Below are 25,149 nucleotides of genomic sequence, written 5' to 3' on the forward strand. Positions count from 1 at the left end.
ACACACTCAGAGCCGGGGGGAAGGTGGACGGACAGAATGGCGACCCAGTGCCGGAGCTCCAAATGCACGGTCGAAAGAAAAGGATTCCGGCGGGAACTCGACTCCTGGCGACACAAACTCATCCACTGTGTCGGTAAGATCAAAACACTTCGTACTCGGAAAAGCCATATTTGTGTGGTTCCATAAGCGGACGTATCACTCTCGGGCAACCATTCGCGCAGTCTCGCGCTCGGTTTCTTTCTTGCCTGGGTCTCGCGAAGCTCCCTCCCCCAGCCGCTGTTAGCTCATGGAGTTGCTAAGCGAGCTTGTGTCAAGTTCAAAAATATCATTAGCGTAGAGTCGTTGTCCGCGCGAGCCCTGGGTAGCTTTTGTAGCTAACAGAAAAAACGGTCAACACCGGCTCCATTTTCTTTGTCCCTACTTCTTGATTCCCCGATAACCGAGTTAGCTTTGCACTCACTGACCCTTTTCTGCACCGAATACCGATGTACAAATGACGGTGTAATTGTATTATATTAATAGAGAATCAGTACGGTCCGGCTTTTGACTATCTCTCTCGTGAAATATATGGCAATTTCCCCATTGCCCCTTCATTGTTGACGATATGTCTAAAAGTAGTGCAGTTTTAAAAACCATCAGAGAATGTTTGTCTTTTATTAAATATTAAACGTTCACTGTGCGTTTTTGATGTTTTGAAAGTTGGTAGGTGAATAGATTCCCAAAAATTGGGAAAACAGGTGTTGACAAATGTTTGGCCGAGTTTACGGTGATCGGCGTAAATCCACACGTTCACATGACTGTGATCAAACTGATCACTAGAACCTCCGATTATGTGAAGCTATTGCCATGCATTTGATACTGTAAACGATACTTTCCACAAATAAGAAAATAGCCTACACATTGTATGAAATAGGTTTTGAAACCCTTAATAATAATAGTAATCTGCAATAATAATTTGCCATCAAATACATTTGCAGTCGTTTTTCTAGCTTATATACTCTAATCGTGTTGTAACAGGGTTGCAAGCAAAATGTGGATAACTAGCCTATATATTAATTTTGTGCTAAATAAAATTATCGAATATAAAATAAAGACGTTTTTACTGGCGTAGAGTAGAATTGATCGATAGAATGGCAGTTTAACAGATTGTAAATTGTATGGTTTTAAAGGGTTGTATACATTCGAGAATATTAAGGCCTTTAAGGGAAAATACAGACATTTGATGGGGTTTAAAATTAACTATTTTTCATGATAGGTTGTTAATAGTTTATGAAACGTGTCTAGTAGGGTCTTACAGCATAAAACATAGCAATTGTGGATCTAATGCTTTTTTAATTTTATTTTTAAGTTACGCAACATCAAAGTTTTTGCAGAATGTGACATTCTTGGGTAAGCTTTTGTTTTAATGTTGACATAATGTAAATGTAACCGCAGTGAAGGGCATCAGTGGTACAGACAATGACTAACAGGATGTGCAACAGATCTGCAAATATGAGATCTTCCAACTTAAAATTCTATCCAACTTTTTTTTTTCAACTTTATATAAATAAACTACAATAATATTCTACCCTTTTATCATAGCATTAGAAACACCAGACATTTTGTATTACATAGGCATGTACTTGTGTCTTGCAGTTAGTGATTTTTTTGTGCAGTAAGTATTTGGCTTTTGCTGTTAGATAGAATAATATATTACATGTAAAATCAATTTATATATTAGCCAATGTTATAAATAAAATAAAAAAACTTTACATTTGAAGATGTGAAAAAGCATAGGCCTTCTGAAAAAAAGACATTAGACAGGACTTGCTGGCAGAGAGGTTGTGGCATCTGTGTAGGTTTATGATAATGTGTTTTACTAGAGCACTTTTTACTCTGGGATTTCATACAGATAAGATGGTATTGTGTTTGTTTGCAGGGTTTGAAAGTATACTGGAGGGAATATATGGACCAAGGCTGTTGCAAGACCTCAATATATTTGATGGTGAGTTTTGTGTTTGTTAGATACAGGGTTTCCGCGGAGTCATAAAAAGTCATAAAACGTCTTAAATTTAATAATAAGAATTTTAGGCCATAAAAAGTCATAAAAACGTCCGGATTTTCCATACAAGGTCATAAATTTCATTTAGCCACGTCTTAAATTGATATGCTCGTTCATTCGTTGGTTTTACCATTGCCTTTTCCCCCTGAAAATGCGCTGGCGGCATAATGTTAAATGCGGCAAAAGCGGAACGCTCATTTGAACCGCGCGCCACACGGACCATTTACCCGCTCGGCTCCAAGTCCAAACGGCAGCGCAGCGCGAGCTCAGTAGAACTGACGCGTTTACTCCGATCGGTCTCGGTCACAAGATCCAGTGAGAAGTGCCTGAATTCAGCGAAGAACACACTGTCTCAGTGATTTAAACCAGTTTAAAGGCAGATGAAGCAGCGCTGACAAACAGGAGAAACACTGCACAACGATATAGTCAGAAGGCTTTTCCGTCTACAATCTCCCATCATTTACCATGGATTTACTGTAACATTAGCCTAGTAATATTAACTGCACCATGTGGGATATACATATTGAATTTTATTATATTATTAGTGCTGATAATGTATTAAAGGACTAATGGAATATTTACAGTATTTAATAATGTATTTAGGCTACTGTTTTTCATACATTTCCTGAAGATACGTGCCATCAAAGTTAGGCAACACAAACCTGTTTCAAGACTTGACCTAGTAATTATTTTCCCAATAAAGAGATTTATTTTGTTAAGGACAAATGACAAATGTTTGAATGTCCTAGACCTCAGATTTGTGAAATGTTCACCTGTTTTAGCAAGTGTTTGTCATTATATTTTCTGGCAATAAAGAGTAAAGTTAGTTTAAAACCACAATTAACGCTCTGGTTTCTACAACTTTCACTTAGAAGCAACAGTCTGCCTTTAAACTTGAAAGAAATAAAGATTTGACATTTATCGTGATAATTATCGATATTGACTAATATAAAACAATTATCGTGATAATTGCCTTTGGCCATATTGCCCAGCCCTAACTGAAATCTCCCGGTCTATCACAATGGGAAAGTGTACATTTAACGAGCCATGGCTCAAAGATGGTGTGTTTAGTAGTTGGCTCAAGCCCGTTGCAAATAATCAGTATCAAGCATATTGCACACTGGGTAAGAAGGCATTGGAGCTGTCTTTAGGCATTTAAATAATACATCTTGTTACTTTCAATGAAAGTCAATAATAAAAAAAAAAACTTTTGAAAGGAATTTTAATGAATTTTTCGTAATTCGTGTAGGTCATAAATTTCAATCATAATGGTCATAAAAAGGTCTTAAAAAGTCTTAAATTTGACTGACCAAACCCAGCAGAAACCCTGTAGATAATATTTATCTAGTGAAAGTGACATAACGTGAAGGCCAAGTATGGTAACCCATATTTGTCCTTTGTATTTAACCCATTCAAGTAAGTTTGTAGCAGTGAACAATCACACACACAATGCAAACCGTGGACACGCAAAGAACCGAGCTACCAAGTTATCACGTTACTTAACCACTTGCTTAAAGGGATAGTTCACCCAAAAATGAAAATTCTGTCATTAATTACTCACCCTCATGTTGTTCCAAACCCGCAAGACCTTCGTTCATCTTCGGAATGCAAATTAAGATATTTTTGATGAAATCCGATGGCTCGGGGGGGGCTCCATTGACAGCTGTTTAATTAACACTTTGAAGGCCCAGAAAGGTAGGAAAGACATCATTAAATTGTCCATGTGACTACAGTGGTTCAACCTTAATTTTATGAAGCGACGAGTGCTTTTTGTGGGCCAAAAAAACAAAATAATGACTTTATTCAACAATTTCTTCTCTTCCGTATCAGTCTCCGACGCACGTTCGCGAGAGCACCCCGACACATGCGTGGTGATGACGCATACATGTGTCGTCTCATTTGGCTGAATTATCCAAACTTTAAAGATCGATGCAGCACACACTCTCCTGTTCAGTAGGCATCGCTTGGCACTGATGACATCTACACCACCATCTCTCCATTGCTCTCTATCTTGCAATTCATCCTCTGTCGAAATCTACAGACATAGTTATAAACTGTTTTATGTTGAGCGTGCGTCTTCCTCTGCTTGTAAACACAGCAATCCTGGTCATATGTCAGAACGCCAGCTCCTGCGTCATCACCGCACGCATGCGTCGGGGTGCTCTCGTGAACGCGCGTCGGAGACTGATATGGAAGAGAAGAAATTGTTGAATAAAGTCATTATTTTGTTTTTTTTGGCCCACATAAAAAGCGTTCTTGTGGCTTTATAAAATTAAGGTTGAACCACTGTAGTCACATGGACAATTTAACGATGTCTTTCCTACCTTTCTGGACCTTCAAAGTGTTAATTAAATAGCTCTCAATGGAGCCCCCCTTGAGCCATCGGATTTCATCAAAAATTTCTTAATTTGCATTCCGAAGATGAACGAAGGTCTTGCGGGTTTGAAACGACATGAGGGTGAGTAATTAATGACAGAATTTTCATTTTTGGGTGAACTATTTTGTGGTGGTTAAAGGGATAGGTGTCATTTTAAACCTCAGAAGCTTGTCTTTACAGTGAATAAAGGGAATATGACCATCACTTAACAAGTGCTTTTAAATTGGCTTACATATTAGAAGTGCTCTATTTTCATAGTGTGAAAAATGCGTATGTTTGTGTTCGTTGTCTTATCATATCAAATATGTATTTGCCTCAATTGAGTGCATACGTTTTTTTAAATATGCATTTTTAGTTTCCATCCAGTGTTTTTTGGGTTTTTTTTATGCAATTTCCCAAAATGCACATAAAAATTGGTGGATGGAAACAGCTACTGACAGTTATTCATCCGATTCTCCCTCAGAGTGTGAACCAGAGGCTGTGGATGATTGGTCCATGGATGCAAACTGCTCCTTTTGCAAGCTGCAGCTAGAGAAACTGAATGTAAGTCAACCCTCTAAAGCCACAAAAAGATGTTTATTATGTGGTGTTAGCTGGCAAGAAAAGGCTTGTTTTGACATTTGTAAAGAATGAATAGTTCTCTGTGTTTAGCAGTTGTTGTTTTGGGTTTTTGTTAATGCAGTCTTAATCTTTATAATATATGGTTAAACAAGTTGAAGCACATACAGTGTAATTCATTCTAATGGATCACAACTCAAGCCTGTGAGACTATAATCAACACTTTGGGATGGATGTGACAGGTGTCAGTAACTCTAGTCTTTTTTTTGACATAGGACCATCCTGCTGTGGCCGTTCCCGGGTCGCCACCCACTGCTGAAACCCCCCCACCTCAGGGCCTGTCCACCTCTGATAAACTCCAGTGCCAAGCAGACCGATTCCTCCATTCTGTATTTCGAAAGAAGGGTGAGAAATAAATTTGTATTCCCATTATCCATACAGAGCAAAATCATTTTGACACCATAGTATACAACTGCACTACGATTGTCTTCAACATGAGGGTAATTAAATATCTATACACGTGAACTGTGACGGGGAGAAGCACAAGGGTGCATCGCTAGCGTTAGCATTAGCAAACAACATGATAGAATTATACCAGCTCCCGCCGCGGTGTTCGGAGCTGAAGTGTTGGACTCCTTTTTCTTCCACTATAATGAAACCCCTAAGGAGATCGACAAGAGTCATGTTGTTTGCAAAATAAACCATGCTAAAATACAATACTCGGGAAACGCATTGAATCTAAGGTCCTGCTGAGCGCTGTGCTGCACGCTTTCCTCTCAATAACAACAAAAAGGACTGCGGTGAGAACACAATTAAGAAAGCATCTGATCATAGCGATGTGGAGTGGACTGAACAGTGCAGCATCATCACAAAAGTTTATCATTAGCAAGTGTTTTTAAGCCTTGCCCATTTAAATGTTCAAGTGCAAGAAGACACGAAAGAGAACTCAAATCGGTACTCGTGCACGTTTTGTGCACACATTTGAAGCGCACGCTCAGAAAGCTGCTTCTAAGACAGCACATGAATTGAGTTCTCTTTAATGTCTTGCGCTTGAATGGACAAATTCACACAAAATTACCTCAAAATGCCAGTATTGGCGAGTATCCTCAACAGTCTGTGAACGTAAACAGTTGAGAAATAAAACGCATGTAACAGTATATTAGATCCGTGCATTAGGTCTTTAAGTGACAGCAGCCTAATATACCTGCTGCTGTCTGTGTTTTTAATGTTAATCAAACTACAAAACACAAAGAAATCAATAACAACAAAAACAATAACAAGGCCTTTTTTTTTTTTTTTATGGTGGGGCAAGTGAAAATTTGAACCACTGGCCTGACTGGGCTAGAATAAATCCTTAGCGTTGACCCCTGACATTTAAAAGGAAGTAGGAAATACTTTTCATTAGGGGTGTAACGATACACGTATTCGTATTGAACCGTTCGGTATGAGGCTTTCGGTTCGGTTTTCAGTATGCATTTTCAAACCGAACAAACCGGTTGGACCATTTTTCTGGCCGACCAAAATTTCGTTATTTCAAATGTAGGCACGTTGCAGGTGGCAAGCGCGCTCATAATGTAAGAGACGCCGGCGCGACCACAACATTGCCCAACATCAAATGGCAAACGTTAATGCAAGCGGAACGAAACTGCTCGTTATTGTGTGGTTGAAGGACTGTTTATCAGTTTGGACCAGTGCAGCGCGAGCTGATCGTGATCATGCGACACTGTTACTACACAGCGCTAATAAGAGATCCAGTAAAGAAAGCATTTGAATTCGCCACAGAAGTAATAACATCGCTGCGAGATCTAGTGAGAAACATTCACATTTCTCCGTTATTAACGGATCAAACAGCGCTGACGTGGAAACCTGGAAGATACATTGTGCCATGAATGAACTATCCAGTGTCCACAGATCTGCAATATTCACCATGGAATTACTGTAGTAACAGAGTAACATCCTGTTTTCGGTCGAAGTCCACAGTAGTCGATTGTCGAGTTCACGCGCGTGATCATAGGTACTAAACCTATGCGCGTGAACTCGACAATCGATTACTGTGGACTTCGACCGAAAACAGGATGTAAATACAGGTATGTGCGCTGGCTGAATAAACATCATTTTTTATATATTTCTTTCACATCTACTGCAGTCAGATTCACCCGCGTTCACTCAGAAGGAATCACTCACATGACCTGTGCACTTGTAATGACACATCAAGGATGTTAAGAGGCTAAAAGCAGGTTTAAAACTTGCCCCATTGAAGTCAACAGGGTGCAAATTTTAAAACGAGGATAACACGGTGTAGGCAACACCGATTTTTGTCGTTGTTCTCTGTACTGACAGCACTCCAAATGTACAAAAAAATTAGCTCAATGTTAAAATTGACCGGAGTTCTCCTTTAATAGTAACTAGGCAAAATGCCGAGGCTGTTATGCCAAATTAGGCTGATGCCAACACGGGCAGGTTAATGTACCCCCATCGTCAAAATCCATGAACAAAATGTTATGCAAGGTAAAAGAACATTTGACTTAAGCTGGGCTCAGACTACAGGAGTTTTTAAATTTAAATGATTATGAAATCTGGTTGCATCACACTCAAAGAGAATCTTTGCAGATTTTCTTCTTTCAAATCTAAAAAAATCATGGTGCAAAAAAGTATGCATTCTTGAAATGTTATGTTTTAAGACAAATATTTAGTGAATGTCATTTTGATGTTTTTACATGAGGAACATGTTTTGCAAGTGCATGAGATCTTCAACTAGTCCTGTGGTTATCAATTTCCCAGAATTCCCTCAGAGCTGCGATTCCAGTATACCATTGGCGGCGCAGGAGTTGATGCGCAAGATGATTCAGCGTTTTGCCTTAGAGTATGCATGCAAAAGCCAGGCTCATGAGGGCCTGAATGGCCTGAGTGACAACAATGAGCTTCTCCCTAAACATCCAGATACTGATGGGCCCCTGGACCTCACTGTCAGCCGAGATTCTCAGGCCTTGCCAGGTAAGCACCAAAAATTAATCCTCATTACTTGTGTAATCACAATTGTGTAATCAAATACTGGTGCAATGTAAATCACAACTGTTTTCACTTCAAGAGAACACTGCCATGTTCATACAAATTCAAAAGTTTGTAGCTCTGCAATATTAGATCACTGTCAAAATTCTGAATTATTTCCTTGCTTTCAGAGAAACTCGTCTATTGACTTATTTATTAAGCCTAGCTCTTGAAGGAACCCAACTGTGAATTTACAGAGAGTGCAAATATTTGATGATTTTGTGCATGTGTTCTCAAAATGTATTAATTGCTATTTTCATGGATTACTTCTCATAGTAGATGGAGTACTTGACCTCTCTAAGAAAAACACACTTTCAGAAAATGAAACCACTCAACTTAAAGTTTCAGGGTGAGTACTTCTCCTTTTCCTCCTGTTTCCTCCTACCAAGTGGTGTGTTTGACTGTTTGTCCTTGTCCTAACAAAGCCAAAAACAATTTTGGTTCCGAAATGGTCTTTTAACTGGTAAAATTGACCCAGTAAAAATGTATGCTTTTTATTTCAAAAAAAATGTTTTGAGTGTTTCTTTTGTATCCTATCTGATCATTTTTTTTACTCCTCATACATTTGATGTTTTTAATGTATAATTTAGTGGTTGTTTTGTTGCACTGCCAAAGGGTTGACTCTTTTCTAACTTGTTGGAAGGTAACGTCACGTTTGCCAGCAGTCAGGGGCATTACTTGTTCCTTTGTGCCGCCTGTATTTATTTATTTATTTGTTTATTTATCTATTCGTTGATTTATGCAGTATTTTCACGTGAGAAGTAAATACCTGAGTCTTACAAAATGCATCTGCATTGCAAAGATACTGGAAGTACTCCCATAGACGCTTGTCTTTCTCCACACTATTGATGAGACTGTCCTTCCAAGAAGTATCGTTTGCAACCTAAGGCCAAAAACAAAGTGTTTACAAAGGCTTTGTGTTATACAGACAATTGAGAAGCGAGTGATGTTACCAAAAGACAAGGCAGTAAAGGAGTGGACCCTGAGTGCGTCCTGTCATTGGTCCGCTCACCCGTTCGTTTCTCATCCTCCCACCCACCTCCCCTTAGGAGACCAATCAGAGCGGACTATTTGGATCGCAGCTCTGAGTTTGCAGAGGGTTTGCTCTCTAAAGCCTTGAAAGATATTCGTTCTGGATCACTGGACATTCACAAAGCAGCCATACTATACGGGATACCTCAGAAAACCTTACAGCTCCAGACAGAGGCCTTATCGCCGAAGACAGAGTCGGTTTGGCCAACCAACGACACTCGACTCATCCTGCAGAAGGTAGCAGCATGGGCTCGCTCGCAGTCCGAGCAATCCGAAGTAAGAAAATGTAAATTTACGTCACCAGAGCACACCGAGCTGAAATTCCCTGCAGCCGTGACTGCCTCGTCATACCTTCACCACTTAACCTTGCAGAGGATGGTCTCGCAGCTACGGGAGCAGAACGGCGGGTCTCTCGCCAGCACCGAGCCAGCCACATCTCCTCAGAGTCCCGCCATTGGGCCAGCTGTGCACATCCGAATCCCTCAGGTACGCTTTAGTGCTCAGCCCAAAGCCCAGCTGGATCTGGCTGGCCTGGTGGATGCGGTGTACCAGGCCAACAAAGGCTCTGATGGCTCCACTGCTTTCCACAAGCTGAAGACCATTCTCCCTAAACAGGGCTTGGTCGAAAGCCACTCAGGCCTTGAGTCACGTCTACTCCAGGGTGACGTGCCTCCATTGTGTCTGAACATAAAGAATGGGAGTGTTGGAGGTAGCATCACTGGAAGTCTGGTTGACACTGGAGATGATGACCGTCGAGACAAGCAGCCACGGAAAAAGCGGGGCCGTTATCGGCAATATGACCACGATATCCTGGAGGAGGCCATAGCCATGGTGATTGGTGGGAAGATGAGCGTGTCAAAAGCTCAGGGTGTCTATGGGGTTCCACACAGCACCCTTGAGTACAAAGTCAAAGAGCGAACAGGCATGCTCAAGACCCCACCAAAAAAGAAGCTCCGCCTTGTTGAAGCAGCAACCTCAGGCTCCGGAAAGTCAGGGACAACAACCAATGCCTCATCTACTGCCTACAAACAGTCTTAACTCAAAACCAAAAGCTCAACTATTTCCTAGAGATGGTTTTAACTAAAACATCGCTTAAACTACAGCCAACAGAAGTTTTTTCTTTTTTCTTTTCTTTTTTTTTTTTTACTTCAACATGCAGTAAGGACCTCATTCAGACTTGGAAGATACACTTGAATCCTCAACCACAGGTTAAATGGTACATTTTATCAAGTCACAAAACATGCCTTTAAAAAAATCTATTCAGGGTTTTCACTGTGGATATCTCTGTGAATATATATTTAAAATATTGTAAAGCACTGTTGAATTTAAGTTAATTACAGTTTTAAAACTAAGAAATATTCAGGTTTTGTTAATACATAAGCTAATCTCAGCTTAATGATTGTTGTATGCAGCTTTCACACCGATTAGTCTTTGTAGCGACTGGTCATTTTATTTCATGTCTATCAACAGTATTTTACGGTGTCTGTGTGGCAAATCTGGTGACAGCATGACTAACATCTCATTTAACTCACCAGTGGGAGATGTCTAACCATATATGCAATGGGTAGATATAGGTACAAGTTTCCACTCCAGCAAAGGAACAACACTATGTAAATATTTTTGGACTTAATACTTATTGGTACGTTTTGTTGTATAAAAGAGGTAATTATATCAGTTTCATGAAGTATTAATGAAGTACATTAATCAGGACTGTTGCGAGATCTTTGGAGTGAAAGCTTGGACCATCTCAGGCTTTTTGTGGATGAGACTTCCCACATCCTGCACTGATAGTGATTTTATTATTTTGTTTATTTTTGGTAAGTTAAGATGCTTAGAATTCTATACACTCAACATTGTTTATATATATATATTCCATTTTTCCCTGCATTATCTGCTCAGCAAATTGTACGGGGTAAGTTGGAAATGCAATGAAATGCATGTCAGAATAGTGCACAAAAAAAAAAAGAAGAAGCTTGATGACAGTCTCAGTGAATGTTTGTTTTGCCCTGAATAATAGAATAATATTTATTACTTTTTCCAGTAATCAGAACTACTGAAATCCTCACTCCATATTCTCTTTGCTGATTTGAATTCTACTCTATAATCTTGTGTTTTTCCTCACACTAGAGACATCCTAGCATTATCTGTCTGCTGTAACCAAAACAGTTCAGGGTCATTTTGCCACTCCACTTACACACTCCATGAACAAAGCAGTTCAGAGTAGGGTGCTGCTGATCTTGGATCAGAATTTGTCCTTGTCCATATTCCATGATGGACTTCTCATGGGACAGAAATCGGAAAGGCTGATCCAAGTGCTTCTCTGAAAAGCTTTGTTCATATGTTCAGTTTCTATAGTTATGCTGCTCTTGCTTTGTGTTGGTTTTTTTTCTCTCATGTTAATGATTACTATAGCTTTTAATGACCTATGATACAACTGTTTCACTTTATGATACTGGTAATTTAACTGAGTCCTTATTTATAGCATGGACCTGTTTTTTTTAATGAGTTTAGAAGCTTGTAAAATTGGAATATAAGATTCAGTTGCACTTTACAAAAGATGCACACATACTTGTGATACAGGTTATTGTTGCATACCTGCGATGAAGGATATGGCCATATACTGACCTTCAATGGCATCTTTTTTAGCATAGTTCTGATATCTGATTCACAAGTATACTTGTAGTGCTTTGCAAAGTGTAGCTGAAGCATGTGAATTTTGTGATTGAAGCTTTGGAAATATGAACATTTCCATATGTGTTTATTGTTGTGTTGAGTGTTCTGTAAATGGTTTACCTCTTGTTGTTCTTTGAAGTTAAACTCCCCTCCACCCAAAAAACAAAAAAACAAACAAAAAAACACAGATTTACTGATATATTCTTAAATTTACCTCTGATTTAGAAACATTTATCAAACCACCCTGAATGTTCTTCACGGGCTCTTAAAATTAACACAGTGCCTGCTCTTACAGCTACGGCTCAGTTATTCTGTAGGCCAGTAGTTTTTACATTCGTTTTACATAACAAATCTTTAAAAAAAAAAATACAAACAAGAATTTATATACTTCTGTGGATCGTATATAAAATCTGTTTTGTGGATTTATATACCGTTACCAATGTAACTGTACATTTTTCTGTTCTATTACTCGGGGATAGATATGTTGCTGGCACAGTTTCACTTTTAATGTGAAGGGTGGTCATGTAAGTGTTCATATCATACAGATTCCTTTAAATCATATACATGTATTGTCAGTGCTGCACTCATATTTTCACTATATGGGATACTTTTCGGCTCCCAGTGGAGAATGTTGGTCCCCATTATTTCACATTGCTGTTCTGACATCCTATTAGTGTCCTGTATAATTTGTCCAAAAACATTACATTAGTATTCTCAGGGTAACAACAATCCTAAAAAAAACAGCATGATTGTGTTAGAACGGTTCTTTTATATCAAAATAAGGGGCCTTAGGATTCTGTTATAGAGCCAAATGTGGTTCATCCAAAGCCAATTTGTTTTCTCCCATATTATGGGGACAGCATGTTCAGCAGAGGTTATTCATCAGAAAGGCAAAATATACATTTAAATATCCCCCCCCTAACCCTAACCCCTGTTTAGGCCTTTCTAAGTATGTGTAATTTCATATTCATAACGGGTTCAGGATATTAATAATTTTGCAATTAGTTATTTATGCATATATCTGCTGCACTAAGATTTGATTTTTGTAATATTCCCTCTAATTCTAATCTATAATTGTATTTGTATTGTGTGTCATTTCTTTCGATGTAATCAGAATATAAAGTTTAAACGTTGTGTTTTGGGTTGAAGCATTGGGTTTTGTGTTGAAGCACTTTGATGCTCTTGCACATTGATATGTGAAAAGTTTTACTGCACTTGCATGCATAATTGAGTCCCTTGTCCTGTAATGTTACTCAACATTTTTGTTTTTACCCCAGGCAGGTTAATATACATTTAATCTTTATGACGTTTTGATCAACTTAAAATGGGGAAAAACTGGTCCTTTTAAGCATTTATTTGTGTCTGAAATATTTATATTTGGTGTGGTCTATTTTTTAACATTTCAGGATTAGGATAAGGCTAATCAAAGCGAGAATTGAATTGATTGTAATAAGATGGAATACTGAAGGCATATTACTCCAATGTGTTTTTAAATATCCTACATTTAAAAAAAAAAAGTGTAATTTATAAAAAATGTCAAACATTCTCTATTCTTTTTCTCCACCCCAAATCTGTTATCTTTTGGGGTAGTTGTATTTTGCTTTCAAAAGACAACATATTGCCTGCAAATGTTGTTGGTTTGTGTAATTGGATTTGTCAGAAGACACATTGATTAATCAGGAAACAAAATTATTCAGGTTTGATTAAAGTAATTGTCTATATACATAGTTTTCCTGAGTGTAAGCGTTACTACAATCGCCATCCTTTGCCTTCAAGTTACCAATAAAAAATTGTTCCATGTACAGTTGCTAGTACTTTTTTTTTTTGTTTTCAGTGGCTTTTACACATTTGTAATTTTGCATGTGTAGTTATAACACACTTACAATGCAATGTTATGTGGTGCCTTTAACAACTATGCCTGCTTTATAATTATGAAATGTATATTTTTAGTCATTCCTTTAAACCAATCAAAATGTATTAATCATCACAGCAGAGTTAAACGAGGTGAGAGGGTTAGCTCAGGTCACTTTCATGAAAATTGATTATGTCAGTGATTTGAGTAATTCTTAACCTAATTTATTTATGTAGTTCCTTAGGACCAAGTGTGGAAGACCAGTCCAGGCGGGGGAAGGAAGATTATCCTAAAGCTCCAGAGGTTTGGAGAGTCACTGTGTTGGAGAAGGTCCTGTCTTTGCTTTGTTCCCACCATAGACTGCTACTCTATCACATTTTAAAGGATGTGCAGGAAGATTACAACATCTCTTTAACTATGCGGGATGCTCACAGTCGACAGTTTAAGGCCGGATCCCTTTGCTGCCATGCTGATAAAAAAAAGCTTAATGAAGCCCCAACACTTTCATTAAGTGACTGCTCAGTAACTGCTGACATTTGTTGCAGAACAGCTAGTAGGCTTCCAACGTGTGCATTTTCTCCTCTATCCATCTGTATAAGGAACATTAATGGCCATTGCTGCCAAAATACACCCATGACATGTGTTGGCCAAGTCATCTGTTCCAACACCACTGTTTGTTGTACTCATTCAAAACTACCCTCATGGCAGCATCGTGATCATACCTACATTTCTCATACAAGTGGTGCCCTAATCACCCCTCTGGGTGATTGTAACTCTCATAATAGATGCAAAGGAAGCCGGAGCCCCTCCCCTCCACCACTCTCACCAAAACCTGTGGACCTGGACTGTAAAATAGCTGTCAAGTCCAGTGTCTTGCACATTCAGGACTGCAAGGCCCTGAACATGGCACCTCCTTCTCTCCTACCTCACAGAACCGAGGATGAAGATACTGCTTTGTACTCTAACACTCCTCTATGTGTTGGATCTCCTGATGAATGTTGCAAAGAGGTTGTAACCTTGCATACACATGCAGAGAAAGAGAGTGACCACCAGTGTGGATCTTTTATAGGAGAGCTAATGGATAGAGTCACTGAAAAGCTCAAGAGTATCCAACCCTCAGAGAAGGAACAAAATCTTCTTACCCATGCTGGTCAAATCTCAGAGACAAGAGATGACTCGCATTTGACTGAGATTATAACAACTGTGCTACACAACAGTAGTGACAAAGATTACAACCTTAATGAGCTTTTGCAACAGCATGTGGCCACAGAACAGCAATCTCCTCAGACACGTTCCCGTAAGAGATTGGAAACTTTAGTTGCCATGAGCAAGTCACCTGACCTTCCATCATCAAGAAGACAAAGCCTACAAATTAAAAGAGATCTGGCCAGACTTAGTCCATCGTATTTTAAGAGGAATATAGGCTTTGATAGAGATAGCTGTTTAAAAACTGTTAAACCTTCGCGGATCACACGCAGAAAGTTGGACAGAGTTTTCACAGAGCCTGTAAAAGATACCATAGAAAATCTGACAACGCATCCACAAAGTGACAAGACACCAAATAATCAAGAGATCCAAGAAGCTCAACCCCAACATGTATGTCTTGAGGAACCACTTCCTTCAGATGAAACGATGCAATTACAAACAACCGATAGTGACCAGAAGGTGAAAACAAATATCCATAAAGAGAACAATCTGACAGTTCAAGTTGGAAGGTCCAGACGCAATATTGTACCACCACAGCGTTTCTCTTCCTATGTCACTGAGCCACGAAAGATGTATTTTGCAGCCTGTTTTTCAGAGAGTATATTCACCAAGCATTCCCCTAAAGACAGTACCTCAACAGCACTTGGCTTCACAGAAGAAATTGCCTTGCCAAGTGATAAATGTGACTATCAGCCATTTGAAACTGTGGATAAACAAGAAGATTGTGTTGTGCCACAGAACATAGGTTCACAGAAATGTGCGATTTTACCCAAAAACGAGCCACTCTTTGAGCACAAGAGTAATGTAAGGAATCCTGATAAAGAGAGTGCAAGAAAAAGGAAACCATGCCAAAATTCCACCTCCCCATCAAAAAGATCTAAACGCCATAGAACCAACAGTCTAAACACTGACTCAGACAGTCCTACTGAAACTATGTCTAACTTGACTACCACTGAGAGTGCACAGCAGGCTAAAGCAAGCCCGAAATATGATAGTCCGATAAAGCTCATGTTTGTCTCCTCTGTGGCTGGTAAAGATGGTGTAAAATATACACTCAAAGCAGCTGCCTCTGGCTCAAATTCACATCGAGAGATGTTTGATCCATGTGTGGAATCCTCATGGGCAGGCAGTGCCATAGATGAACATGTCCAGGATTCAGTCCTTGAATCTGCACCGGGGGGAACTGTTGAGTGTACTGGGAACAAGTGCACTTCACCAAAAGTGGTTTCACTTGATGCATTATTGCCCAGTTGTTCAAACAACGAAGGTGAAAACCAAGAAACACTACCAACTGTACATGATACAATTCCAGTAAAAAGGCGACCTGGGCGCCCCAAAAAAATAGGACCACATATTGTTAAGTCTGTGAAACGTCCCATTGGTAGACCTCCAAAATCCAAACCAACAGACTTAAGTTCTTCAACAGGTAACGCAACCAATTGCAACGCAGTGAATCATAGAACAACAGAAATGTCTTGTAAGGATGATGGAAACAAAAATCTAAAAATCACCATAGTGTATGGAAGATCAAGAAGGGCAAGGAGAGTAGTTTCTGAAGATTTGGGCAATTTCCCAGCACAGCAACATGTTTATGAATTAAGTAATGGCGGCATGTACAGTAAATGTAAATGTTCTGGGAAGACAGGTAGTGATCAAATGGCCAAAGATCATCACAAAGATCTTAATTTTGTTATGCCTATTGAAGACAGGAAATGCGTCCATTCTAGCAGCAACATAAAATGTCAAAGACTGAGTGATACAGCTGTGTCAAGAAAACCAGGAAGACCTCCCAAAGTTAAAATATCTGGGATCTCTGTAACCGTCACCACAGGATCACCAAGGCAAAGAAAGATACACATGAAAAGGGACGCAAAAGATTCACATCTGCTCAGGAGGACTCTTCTTGTTGAATTTCATCCTTCCAAAGAGCAGAAGAAAATCAGCATTCCTACTGACATTCACAAGGACAGAGTGGATCCACCGAAAGAAAATAATCGTAATACCATAGGGCAACTCATACCAGTGAGACATTCTGTTAGAGAGCGGAAACCCTCCATTCATTTACTCCATTCTGTCGCGACTGCCAGATCCTGTGCATTGGTTCGCAGGTCACGGAAACTACTGTTGAATAAGGCTAGCTGTGAGGCCAGCCAGCATACAAAGAATAGACAAGAGGAGCACCCAGACAATGCACTTTCCATAAAGACCAAGAATGTCAGTTGTGTTAGTCGTTTTTCTGCAGTTTCAGTGGACTCCATTTTCTCATCAAATGAGGGTTTCAGGTGGTGGCCCACCTCAGCATCACCTGAGACCTTAAATGAAGAGTTAGCTAGGAGGATCAGACTGATATCCAATACTTGGGTATCAGATGTCCTTGAGGCCAAGTCAGGAGAGATTAAAACTGACCCTAAACCAAAAACTTGTGAGAAGCTTAATGGTTCTCCTAAGAAGTCTGCTTCTGCCATTAAAATGCTTTTTGAGAAAAACTATAATATGGAGAAGCTCTGTACCTGGTTCATGCAGTCCACAGAAACTCAGTCCCTTGCAATTGTAAAGAAGGCCACTGCAAGAAACCCCAAGGACGTCTTTCATTACAACCTCAGCAGACCCAACTGCAAAGTGAATGTTTGCCCAAGTCCACAAGCAGAGCGGCTCAGGAAACATGTCAAAAAATTTGCTACAGTTGTCCCAAAGAGTCCGTCAATGCACAAACAAGCACAAAAATTGCTGTCCAAATCAGTGAGGTCACAAGCCAAGAGAAAGCTTTTTCACACATCACTTAAACTGAGGCATGACGTTGGGCAGCAAATGTCTAGAACTGGTGGCGCATGGGTTGTCTACAGAACAGCTCTGCTTAGAGCAAGGCTAAAGTTTAAAACCAGGCCCAGGATAACATTAGATGATACGGCACCAAAAGTATTTCGTGAGCAGACGAGGACAATGACTTCAGGTGCTAAGACTCCAGAATTATTGAAAGAAATACCTAACTTGGTAGACAAAACATCAAGACCAGTCATGAAAGTTCAAAATGCATTAAAGCTTCTAGTCAAAACTCCTCAGAAAATGATTGGGATTGCCAAAATTTCAAAGCAGAACAGAATCTGCTCCAAAGCTTGGAGTCCGGAGTCTTTAAAGGAGTGCAGGGTGTTTCTGAAAAAGATCAACTCCCCAAGCACAAAGTCAACGACAGAGGAATGTAACATTTGCACAGTAAAGCTCTACGATGTCTCGGAACAAGAGGAGAATGAAGATGTTATGGTGGGAGAGACACTCAACTCTCCAGTGCAGCTGCCCTCATCCCCGAAAAGCCAGAGCAAGGGAGGAAGAAAAAGAGGCAAAAGGAAAAGTTGCAGCACAAGTCTATCTCCCCCAACAAAAATGCTCAGACAATCAAGGAGCAGCAGGGGTGTTCTGGGAGCAAGATGGTGTGACTTCGTGCTCGGTAAGTCTTTAAGCATTATTTCTCTTTTCTCCTGAAACATACTTTATGCAAGTACGCAAACAATAGTGTGTTCTAGCTGCAATGTTTTACACCTGTTTCACACATACTCCGTGTTGCGGTGCAGGAGCACATATTGTGCTTTCACATATGCTGCGTTTGCAGTGCGCGACTGATCTACGGCTGTACCACAAACACAACATATATTCTCTATTTTTTTTTTTTTTCAAATCTATTTTTATTATCAGCGACTTTTATAAAATAATGTAAAAAAGTTTCAGCATTGCGATTCTATTTGTACACACTAGGTATAGGTCTACACTTTCACAGACGTATTCACGTTTAAACTCAATACACTAAAAAAAACCGTATTATTCAATGCATTACTATATGGATTTATATATTAAGTTGCTCAAGCAAGTGGCAATACTTCTGAAAAGTTTTGTGACAATTTTCTTAATTTTTTTAGGGGGGGGGGGTTTGTCACCTTGTCACTCTTGTGGTGTTCCCGGTCAAAAATGACCGGACAACAAAAAATTGCTTATAAATCACTTGTTATGCTATATTATCACCCAATATTGGATTCAATCTTTTTGTCAACTTGTTCTCTTTCAATTAGGACTGGTTTTATATTTCTATTTGCATCTGATTAATCGTAGGCCTCATTTATTTGAGAGTAGGCATCTCATTTTTTGAGTAAAAAAAACATTTATTTTTGAATAATTTTGGAAATTTTAAATAAAATCTGAAGAAAATTGGCACTGTTGATCACACTAGTCTACTTTAATTTTTCACCAGGAACTTTGTTTTGAAAAACTTTTATTTTGTACAAAATGGTACATTGTCACTCTTGTGGTGTTCCCGGTCAAAAATGACCGGCCTACAAAAAATTGCTTATAAATCACTTGTTATGCAATATTATCACCCAATATTGGATTCAATCTATTTTTTTTTTACTCAAAAAATTAGATGCCTACTATCAAATAAATGAGGCCTACGATTAATCAGATGCAAATAGAAATATAAAACCAGTCCTAATCGAAAGAGAACAAGTTGACAAAAAGATTGAATCCAATATTGGGAGATAATATAGCATAACAAATGATTTATAAGCTATTTTTTATAGTCCGGTCATTTTTGACCGGGAACCCCACGGGGGAAATTGGGTTGTGAACGCCACACAAGGGTTAAACATGTAGGCCTACTTATGTTAACATCGCAAACATTTTAAATTAAAACATACAATTGACAAAAACCGCGCTCTCATACCTTTTCTTTTGCATTTAAATCATTTTTACAAGAAATATTGTGGGTCACAAAGAACTTGTTTTTCCACCTCCACGAAGAGACGAGTACATCCATTAGGTCTCGTTGTTGAGGTACTGTGTAGTTTTCCTTGCTTTAATTACCCCGGGCTTAAAGTTAAAAAGAAAACGACTGTGAAAAATAGTAGTATAATTTAATTAAATGCATTTATGGTGAGATTACTATATTTTCATGTCAATCGGTGTTCATTCTGACCACAAACCATGCGCTGTCACGTTAATACAAGTCATAATTACAGTTGTAATCTAAATTATTCAACCCCCATTGCAAATCAGGTTTCCCCAAATTCAACTTTTAATGACTTCTGCAGTCTCAAAATTATTCTACACCTTCATGGCAAGCATCTTTAGTACTTGGTAAAACACCCTTTTGCTGTTATACCAATACACCTTATTTGCAATGGGGGTTGAATAATTTTGATTACAGCTGTAACTGAATAACTCGTTCGTATGTACTGAGTTTTAATAGATCGGTGCAACATCACGTCAAATATGTTCGGACTACGTGTTGACCAAAGGCTCCCATATGCATACTGGCATAAAGTTTGTTTCTGGCCTCTGTAAAGAATGTTTTGATATTAGTTGTTTTTTTACTTTGTGTTGATCCTTGGATTGTGGATTGTCTGCTTTCAATGTATAATACTTTTTTTTTTTTACTCAACTCGATTCTCAATGTCTCCAATTTGTGCTTCACAGGGTCATTGAAATAACTTGGGACCAGTTTTGTGCTTGAACTCTAACATAAGGTGCCTTTCAACAGTGGTCTGGATGAGTATCACAAAGCATTATGACACGCAACCTCGGCAAGCATCATGTAGCAAAGAAAAAAACAAACTTTAAGACACTTGTTGCACTATTTAATATTATTTAGATTTTATGTTTGTAAAGTGATTATTTTTCTTTTGAAATCTCGTTTGAATTTTACTTTTGGTGCAGACCTAGAGAAGTTAAGTAAATGTCTTCTAGTTGCATGGAGTATCAAAGGTTAAATGGGCAGTATGTTGGTTGGTTTGCTCAACCCATGATAGCGGAGTTAAACTTTAAGGCTAACTTTTATGTAATTCTGGAGAAGATCAGTTAATTTCACATTTCTTGACATTTGTAATCTTTTTGTTTCATAAAAGGGATACTTCACAAAAAGTGTATTTGTTTAACAATGTAGATATTTTAAAGTTAGAAATGTTTCAGATTGAGTCTCTTTATGTGCTGTTATTCAGTAAACTTGTGACAAAAACAGCCCACTCAAAACGTGTATTTTCTGAAGTTTGAAAGTGATGGTAGCGTCTCCACTTCTTTTATTCTCAAAGTGTATGTAGTGTGCTTTTACCCTGTATTTATGGAAACCTTTCTTACAACTTCTGTGAATTTACATTGTTTTTCAAGTTGTGGAAAATCATTTAAGCATTAATTTACATCCAGGTTTATGTTCTTGTTGCACTACCAAACCCCAACTGCTACCCATTTTGTATTCTTATTTCTGACAACCATTGTTATAATGTACAGTGTATTTTTGGTGCAATGTTTTACTCTTGAGGAATATGTAAGATTCTGTTTTTCTTTCTTTTAAATTAAAAGCTTTTAAGATCACCCAGAGGCAATATGCTCCACATATCATTTCTTGAATATAACAAATTGTGATCTATAGCAGTATGAGACACCTACCTCCTGAAATCTACTGGTAAGGCATGGTAGTAGCAGCCTAAACTGATTTCCCATTGTTGTAACCATGCCCTTAATTTAGGCCTCTACCAAGAACATTTTAACTGGTTATATACAGCCTGTATGTTTAGTTATTTAAATACTTTGTTTGGTAGCTCTTTACACCTGTTGTTTGTTAGCAGCCTGCCCCCCCCCTGTCCCTTGAGTATGTAAAAGGAAGTTGCCCTACTGTGGTTTTTAGGTTTTGAGTCCCCTGAATTCATTTAGGCTCCTTGTAACAAGACTGGCTAGGATTTCTGCAACAAGTTTAGTCCGTGCAACACTGAGATCACTTTAGATGGATCATTTGATTTGTACTTTGAGAAAGGCTTGTTTTTACATATAGCATAAACTAGATGTCCATTTCAAGCTACAAGATTTAATCCATAAATGCATCTAGAGGCATTTGTTCTGAAACTGCTGAAATAAGACATCCATCCATCTACTACTTTAGGGCCTCTAACCATTCGAACTAATGGAGTCATTCAAAACTTGTGGCTAAAGTGCAGACAACAGAGTTCAAATTATGCATTATATCTCTCTACCTATGCCAACCATATGCTGGAGTAGGAGCTTGTAATGGGAATCGTCAGGAGGCCTTCTGTATATATAGTCTTACAATACTCAAATATGCCATTTAAAAGTTTTGGCCACTGTAAACTTGTTACCTGGTGCTAGATGTTGTACATAAACATACAAATTATGTACACACATTGTATTTTCTCTGTGTTTTTATACTTGCCTTTAAAGATGTCTCAATCACTAGAACAATAAAATCTCTTGCAAACAGATTTTGTCCTCCTGTCAGAGTAATTGTGTTACAGTTTTAAACATTTTATTCAGGTTTAAAAGATGCACACAAATGCAAGTAAACATTTTATATGGAAATATGTGCCAGCTTCTCAACCAACTTGCAAACATTAGCTGTTATTGACATGCACCAAATTTCCAACATTTAGTTCATAATAGGATCATCATTTTGTTAATAGTAAATTATAAAAGAAAGGGGTAGTTTGGTCCACTTTCTGTGCATTTTTTAAAAGAACAGCCTCACACAAGTAAATAAATGTTAACATGACTCCTTCCCAAGGACCACCTCTTGAGAGGTCCTGCAGATGCTGCATTCTAACAAAGGCAATTTTGACATCTACCCAGGGTTGAGACTGTAAGGAGTCAAGATTCCCTGAGAGTATAATAGAAATTTAGCAGTATGTCATTTCTCAGGTAGATCTGAAGTGACTGTAGGATGCTATAGGAAGGACGACTTTTCATCATAACTTAATCCAACTCCTGGTTCATGAGGGCAGTCAGATCCTGCTTGGTTTTATCCAGAGAAGCCATCTTGGCACGGCGACTTGGTCGCACTGATGGAGGCACTTCTGGAACATTCTCTTCATCACTATAGAAAGAATAAGAACAAAACACAATCGAAAGATAAACAATCTCAAATGTAATTGTATATAAAAAATATATATATATAAAAAAAAGTCAAGATGTGGAACAAACCTTTCATCAGAGGACAACTCAGCTTTACTGGTTTTCTTCCCATTTTTTGCAGTGGAAGCTTTTTTCTGGCCTGAAAAACAACAGACTGAGAGCTAAATACAACCATCATAAAAGCTACACCAAAAAAACAAAACAATATTCCACTTAATCAAATTAAATTAGACTGTACCTCGTTTAGCACGTTTAGGTTTAGTCTCATCTTTGTTCACCACCTCTGCAAGGATACACAGATAGGTTTGTTAATGCAACAGCTACTTTATTTACCACAGGTATTAACACATCACGTCAATATTTGCAACCGGGAGTGGATTTTAAAGGGCGTTTTTACGGTTACAATATAAATGTAGTGTACTGTCCATTTACAGTACTTTAATTCAATTAATCGAGAATGAACTACAACTGAAAAATTCTATATTTGTTATATAAATTAAATCAAATTACATAAATATCTAAAAAATGAAAGCAAATGTAAATACTTAAAAAGGGACACAGTGTGACTTTTTTGTTCAAAATTAATTTAAATAGTCAATAAACCAATACTTCTAGTCTTACCCTGATTCACTACGGTAAGCCCATTATAAGCATTTATATTTTAGACCGGGCGGGAACGTTTTCACAGGAAATTGCATAAGCAACTCGCCTGTGCGTCTCATCATATCCGTTAACAAAGAAAAGTTTCTCTGGCTATTTTGACACGTGTATGGTGGGGGTAGGGCTGCATGATATATTGTTGTAGCATCAATATCACGATGTGCGCAACCACAATAGTCACATCGCAAGATGTGTGACGCCAAGTATAGGGATCGTAGTTGATTGGTTCCAGTTCGGAACGCATGTGATTCGCGGATTAATTGCAAAAGTTTAAAGTGCCCCAGTTATGCTACTTTAAAGGCTCCTAATGGAGTCCTAAATCCCAAACCTCTGGGGAATCACCCGTTTGTTTAAAAACACTGAATAAAAGGAAAAGTCTGCAGCCAAAAAGAAAACATGACAGAGCTAGTAATTAAATACTAATCAACATTGGCTTGTCTTTTCAGAGATGGCTAGAACTGAGGGATTTAAAATGTTGTAAAAGCGATGGGGATAATTCAGTTTTTATAAGGTATTTTATTGAGCAAGATCAATTGCCATATGTAGCTCTCTGACAGAGTTCATTGTAAAGCATTAATTATTTATTTTTCTAGTTGAAGTTTTTTTTGTCCATGTTTTTTTCAGCAGTGGGATAATCCCTCTCTTGTTTTAGTTATGAGACAGAACCATGTTTATCCGCAGTCATGGAGAGCCGAAGCACAACCAATACGATGTTCTTCCTCAAAATGCATGCAGTTTTGATTAACTGCTAGAGGGCAAAAAGTTGCATAGTGTACTTGTAAAGATTTAAACTGAATCAACTGAAAATTATGAATCTGAACAATTACAACTAAATGAATAAAATTAACAAATTAGCTCAACCATCAACCCTTACATAAATGAAACTAGATAGGACTAAGAACAATGTTAGATGGAGAAATAAAACTATACTAATAAAAATCTTTTTTTCTTCCTCAGCCATTATACATTTTTGAATGCTTAGCTTGCTTGCTAGTACCTCCAGTATTGTCATCCAAGTTAAGCAAAGTTGTGTCCTGGTTGCTGCCTGATTTGGAACGATCCCCATTTAGCTGGTTACGAAGCTTTTCAATAACCCTTGTACAGTACTTATCTTTCACTTCCTGTAACACACAAGATGGAAAAACAGTGATCACTTAATGGATCATAAATAATTGCATACATTAATGAAATATCCCATCAGTTAGATTGGCATTAATTTCTCATCCATTTCTGCTTAATCTGGTTAGAGAGTTATAAGGATAAAAGCAAAAAACAACATATACGTGTTCACAAAAGAGACCTAACTCCAGCAGTACCTGTAAAATGTCTTTTAACAGTAGCTGCAGTTCATTGTTGGCAGGTCCAGGTTCAGTGTTAATCTCCAGCCAGCTGAGAGTTTTACAGTAGAGACGCACCTCAGGAGCAGAAACGTCTCTCAAGATCTCATTACAAACACGCACTGCCAGGGAGTCATGCACAGACACAGCCTGCAAAAGAGATGTTTGATCATTTACATAATATCAACATATTAAAGTGCTTTAAACATAACCCATTACTGTTGTTTCTGTAAGCGTGCATGCAAGTTCAAGTGTACCTGTACAGCAGCAGGTTGCACAAGAGCACTGGGTCGTGTTAGTTCAACAAACAGTTCGGCCACGTTGGATGTGTCAACCTCAGACAATGGAGAGGTCACGGGAGCATTGAACAGAGTTCTCATGGTTGGCAGGAAACTCTCCTCCACACACTCTTGATTTGCTCTAGTGTACAACAATTACAGGAACAACTGTAAATATCTGGCTGTGC

General features: G+C 38.5%; 2 protein-coding genes across 4 annotated transcripts in view; one reads left to right on the forward strand and one right to left on the reverse strand.

Annotated features, from left to right (window-relative positions):
- lcorl (ligand dependent nuclear receptor corepressor-like) lies at nt 1–22,040 on the forward strand. Of its 2 annotated transcripts, XM_084401826.1 has the most exons (8): nt 4–133; nt 1,919–1,984; nt 4,882–4,961; nt 5,252–5,381; nt 7,758–7,970; nt 8,301–8,373; nt 13,818–18,229; nt 20,248–22,040. In XM_084401826.1, the coding sequence occupies exons 1-8, from the start codon at nt 37–39 to the stop codon at nt 20,259–20,261; spliced, it is 5,085 nt and encodes a 1,694-aa protein (XP_084257952.1). In that variant the 5' UTR covers nt 4–36; the 3' UTR covers nt 20,262–22,040. The 2 variants fall into 2 exon arrangements, with proteins under 2 accessions (XP_084257953.1, XP_084257952.1); XM_084401827.1 differs by lacking the exons at nt 13,818–18,229; nt 20,248–22,040 and adding an exon at nt 9,074–11,010 and having other exon boundaries at nt 1–133.
- The window catches only part of ncapg (non-SMC condensin I complex, subunit G), a 17,045-nt gene continuing 13,919 nt past the window's right edge, over nt 22,024–25,149 (reverse strand). For both annotated transcript variants that reach the window (XM_084401842.1, XM_084401841.1), the window contains 6 exons: nt 24,941–25,103; nt 24,663–24,833; nt 24,344–24,467; nt 22,925–22,969; nt 22,756–22,825; nt 22,024–22,648 (listed from right to left, as the gene is read on the reverse strand). In XM_084401842.1, coding sequence (XP_084257968.1) covers nt 22,528–22,648; nt 22,756–22,825; nt 22,925–22,969; nt 24,344–24,467; nt 24,663–24,833; nt 24,941–25,103 — 694 coding nt within the window. In that variant the 3' untranslated portion in view covers nt 22,024–22,527. The remainder of the gene's footprint in view (nt 22,649–22,755; nt 22,826–22,924; nt 22,970–24,343; nt 24,468–24,662; nt 24,834–24,940; nt 25,104–25,149) is intronic.

The sequence above is a fragment of the Rutilus rutilus genome, assembly GCF_951802725.1.
Source record: "Rutilus rutilus genome assembly, chromosome: 2".
Classification (NCBI taxonomy): Eukaryota; Metazoa; Chordata; class Actinopteri; order Cypriniformes; family Leuciscidae; genus Rutilus; species Rutilus rutilus.

Excerpts from the sequence above, each read along its gene's own strand:
- lcorl (XM_084401826.1), top strand. The coding sequence starts at position 37 with ATGGCGACCCAGTGCCGGAGCTCCAAATGCACGGTCGAAAGAAAAGGA. Across the intron at positions 4,962-5,251 it reads TGCAGCTAGAGAAACTGAAT|GACCATCCTGCTGTGGCCGT; the intron begins GTAAGTCAACCC and ends TTTTTGACATAG. Across the intron at positions 5,382-7,757 it reads TTCTGTATTTCGAAAGAAGG|AATTCCCTCAGAGCTGCGAT; the intron begins GTGAGAAATAAA and ends TCAATTTCCCAG.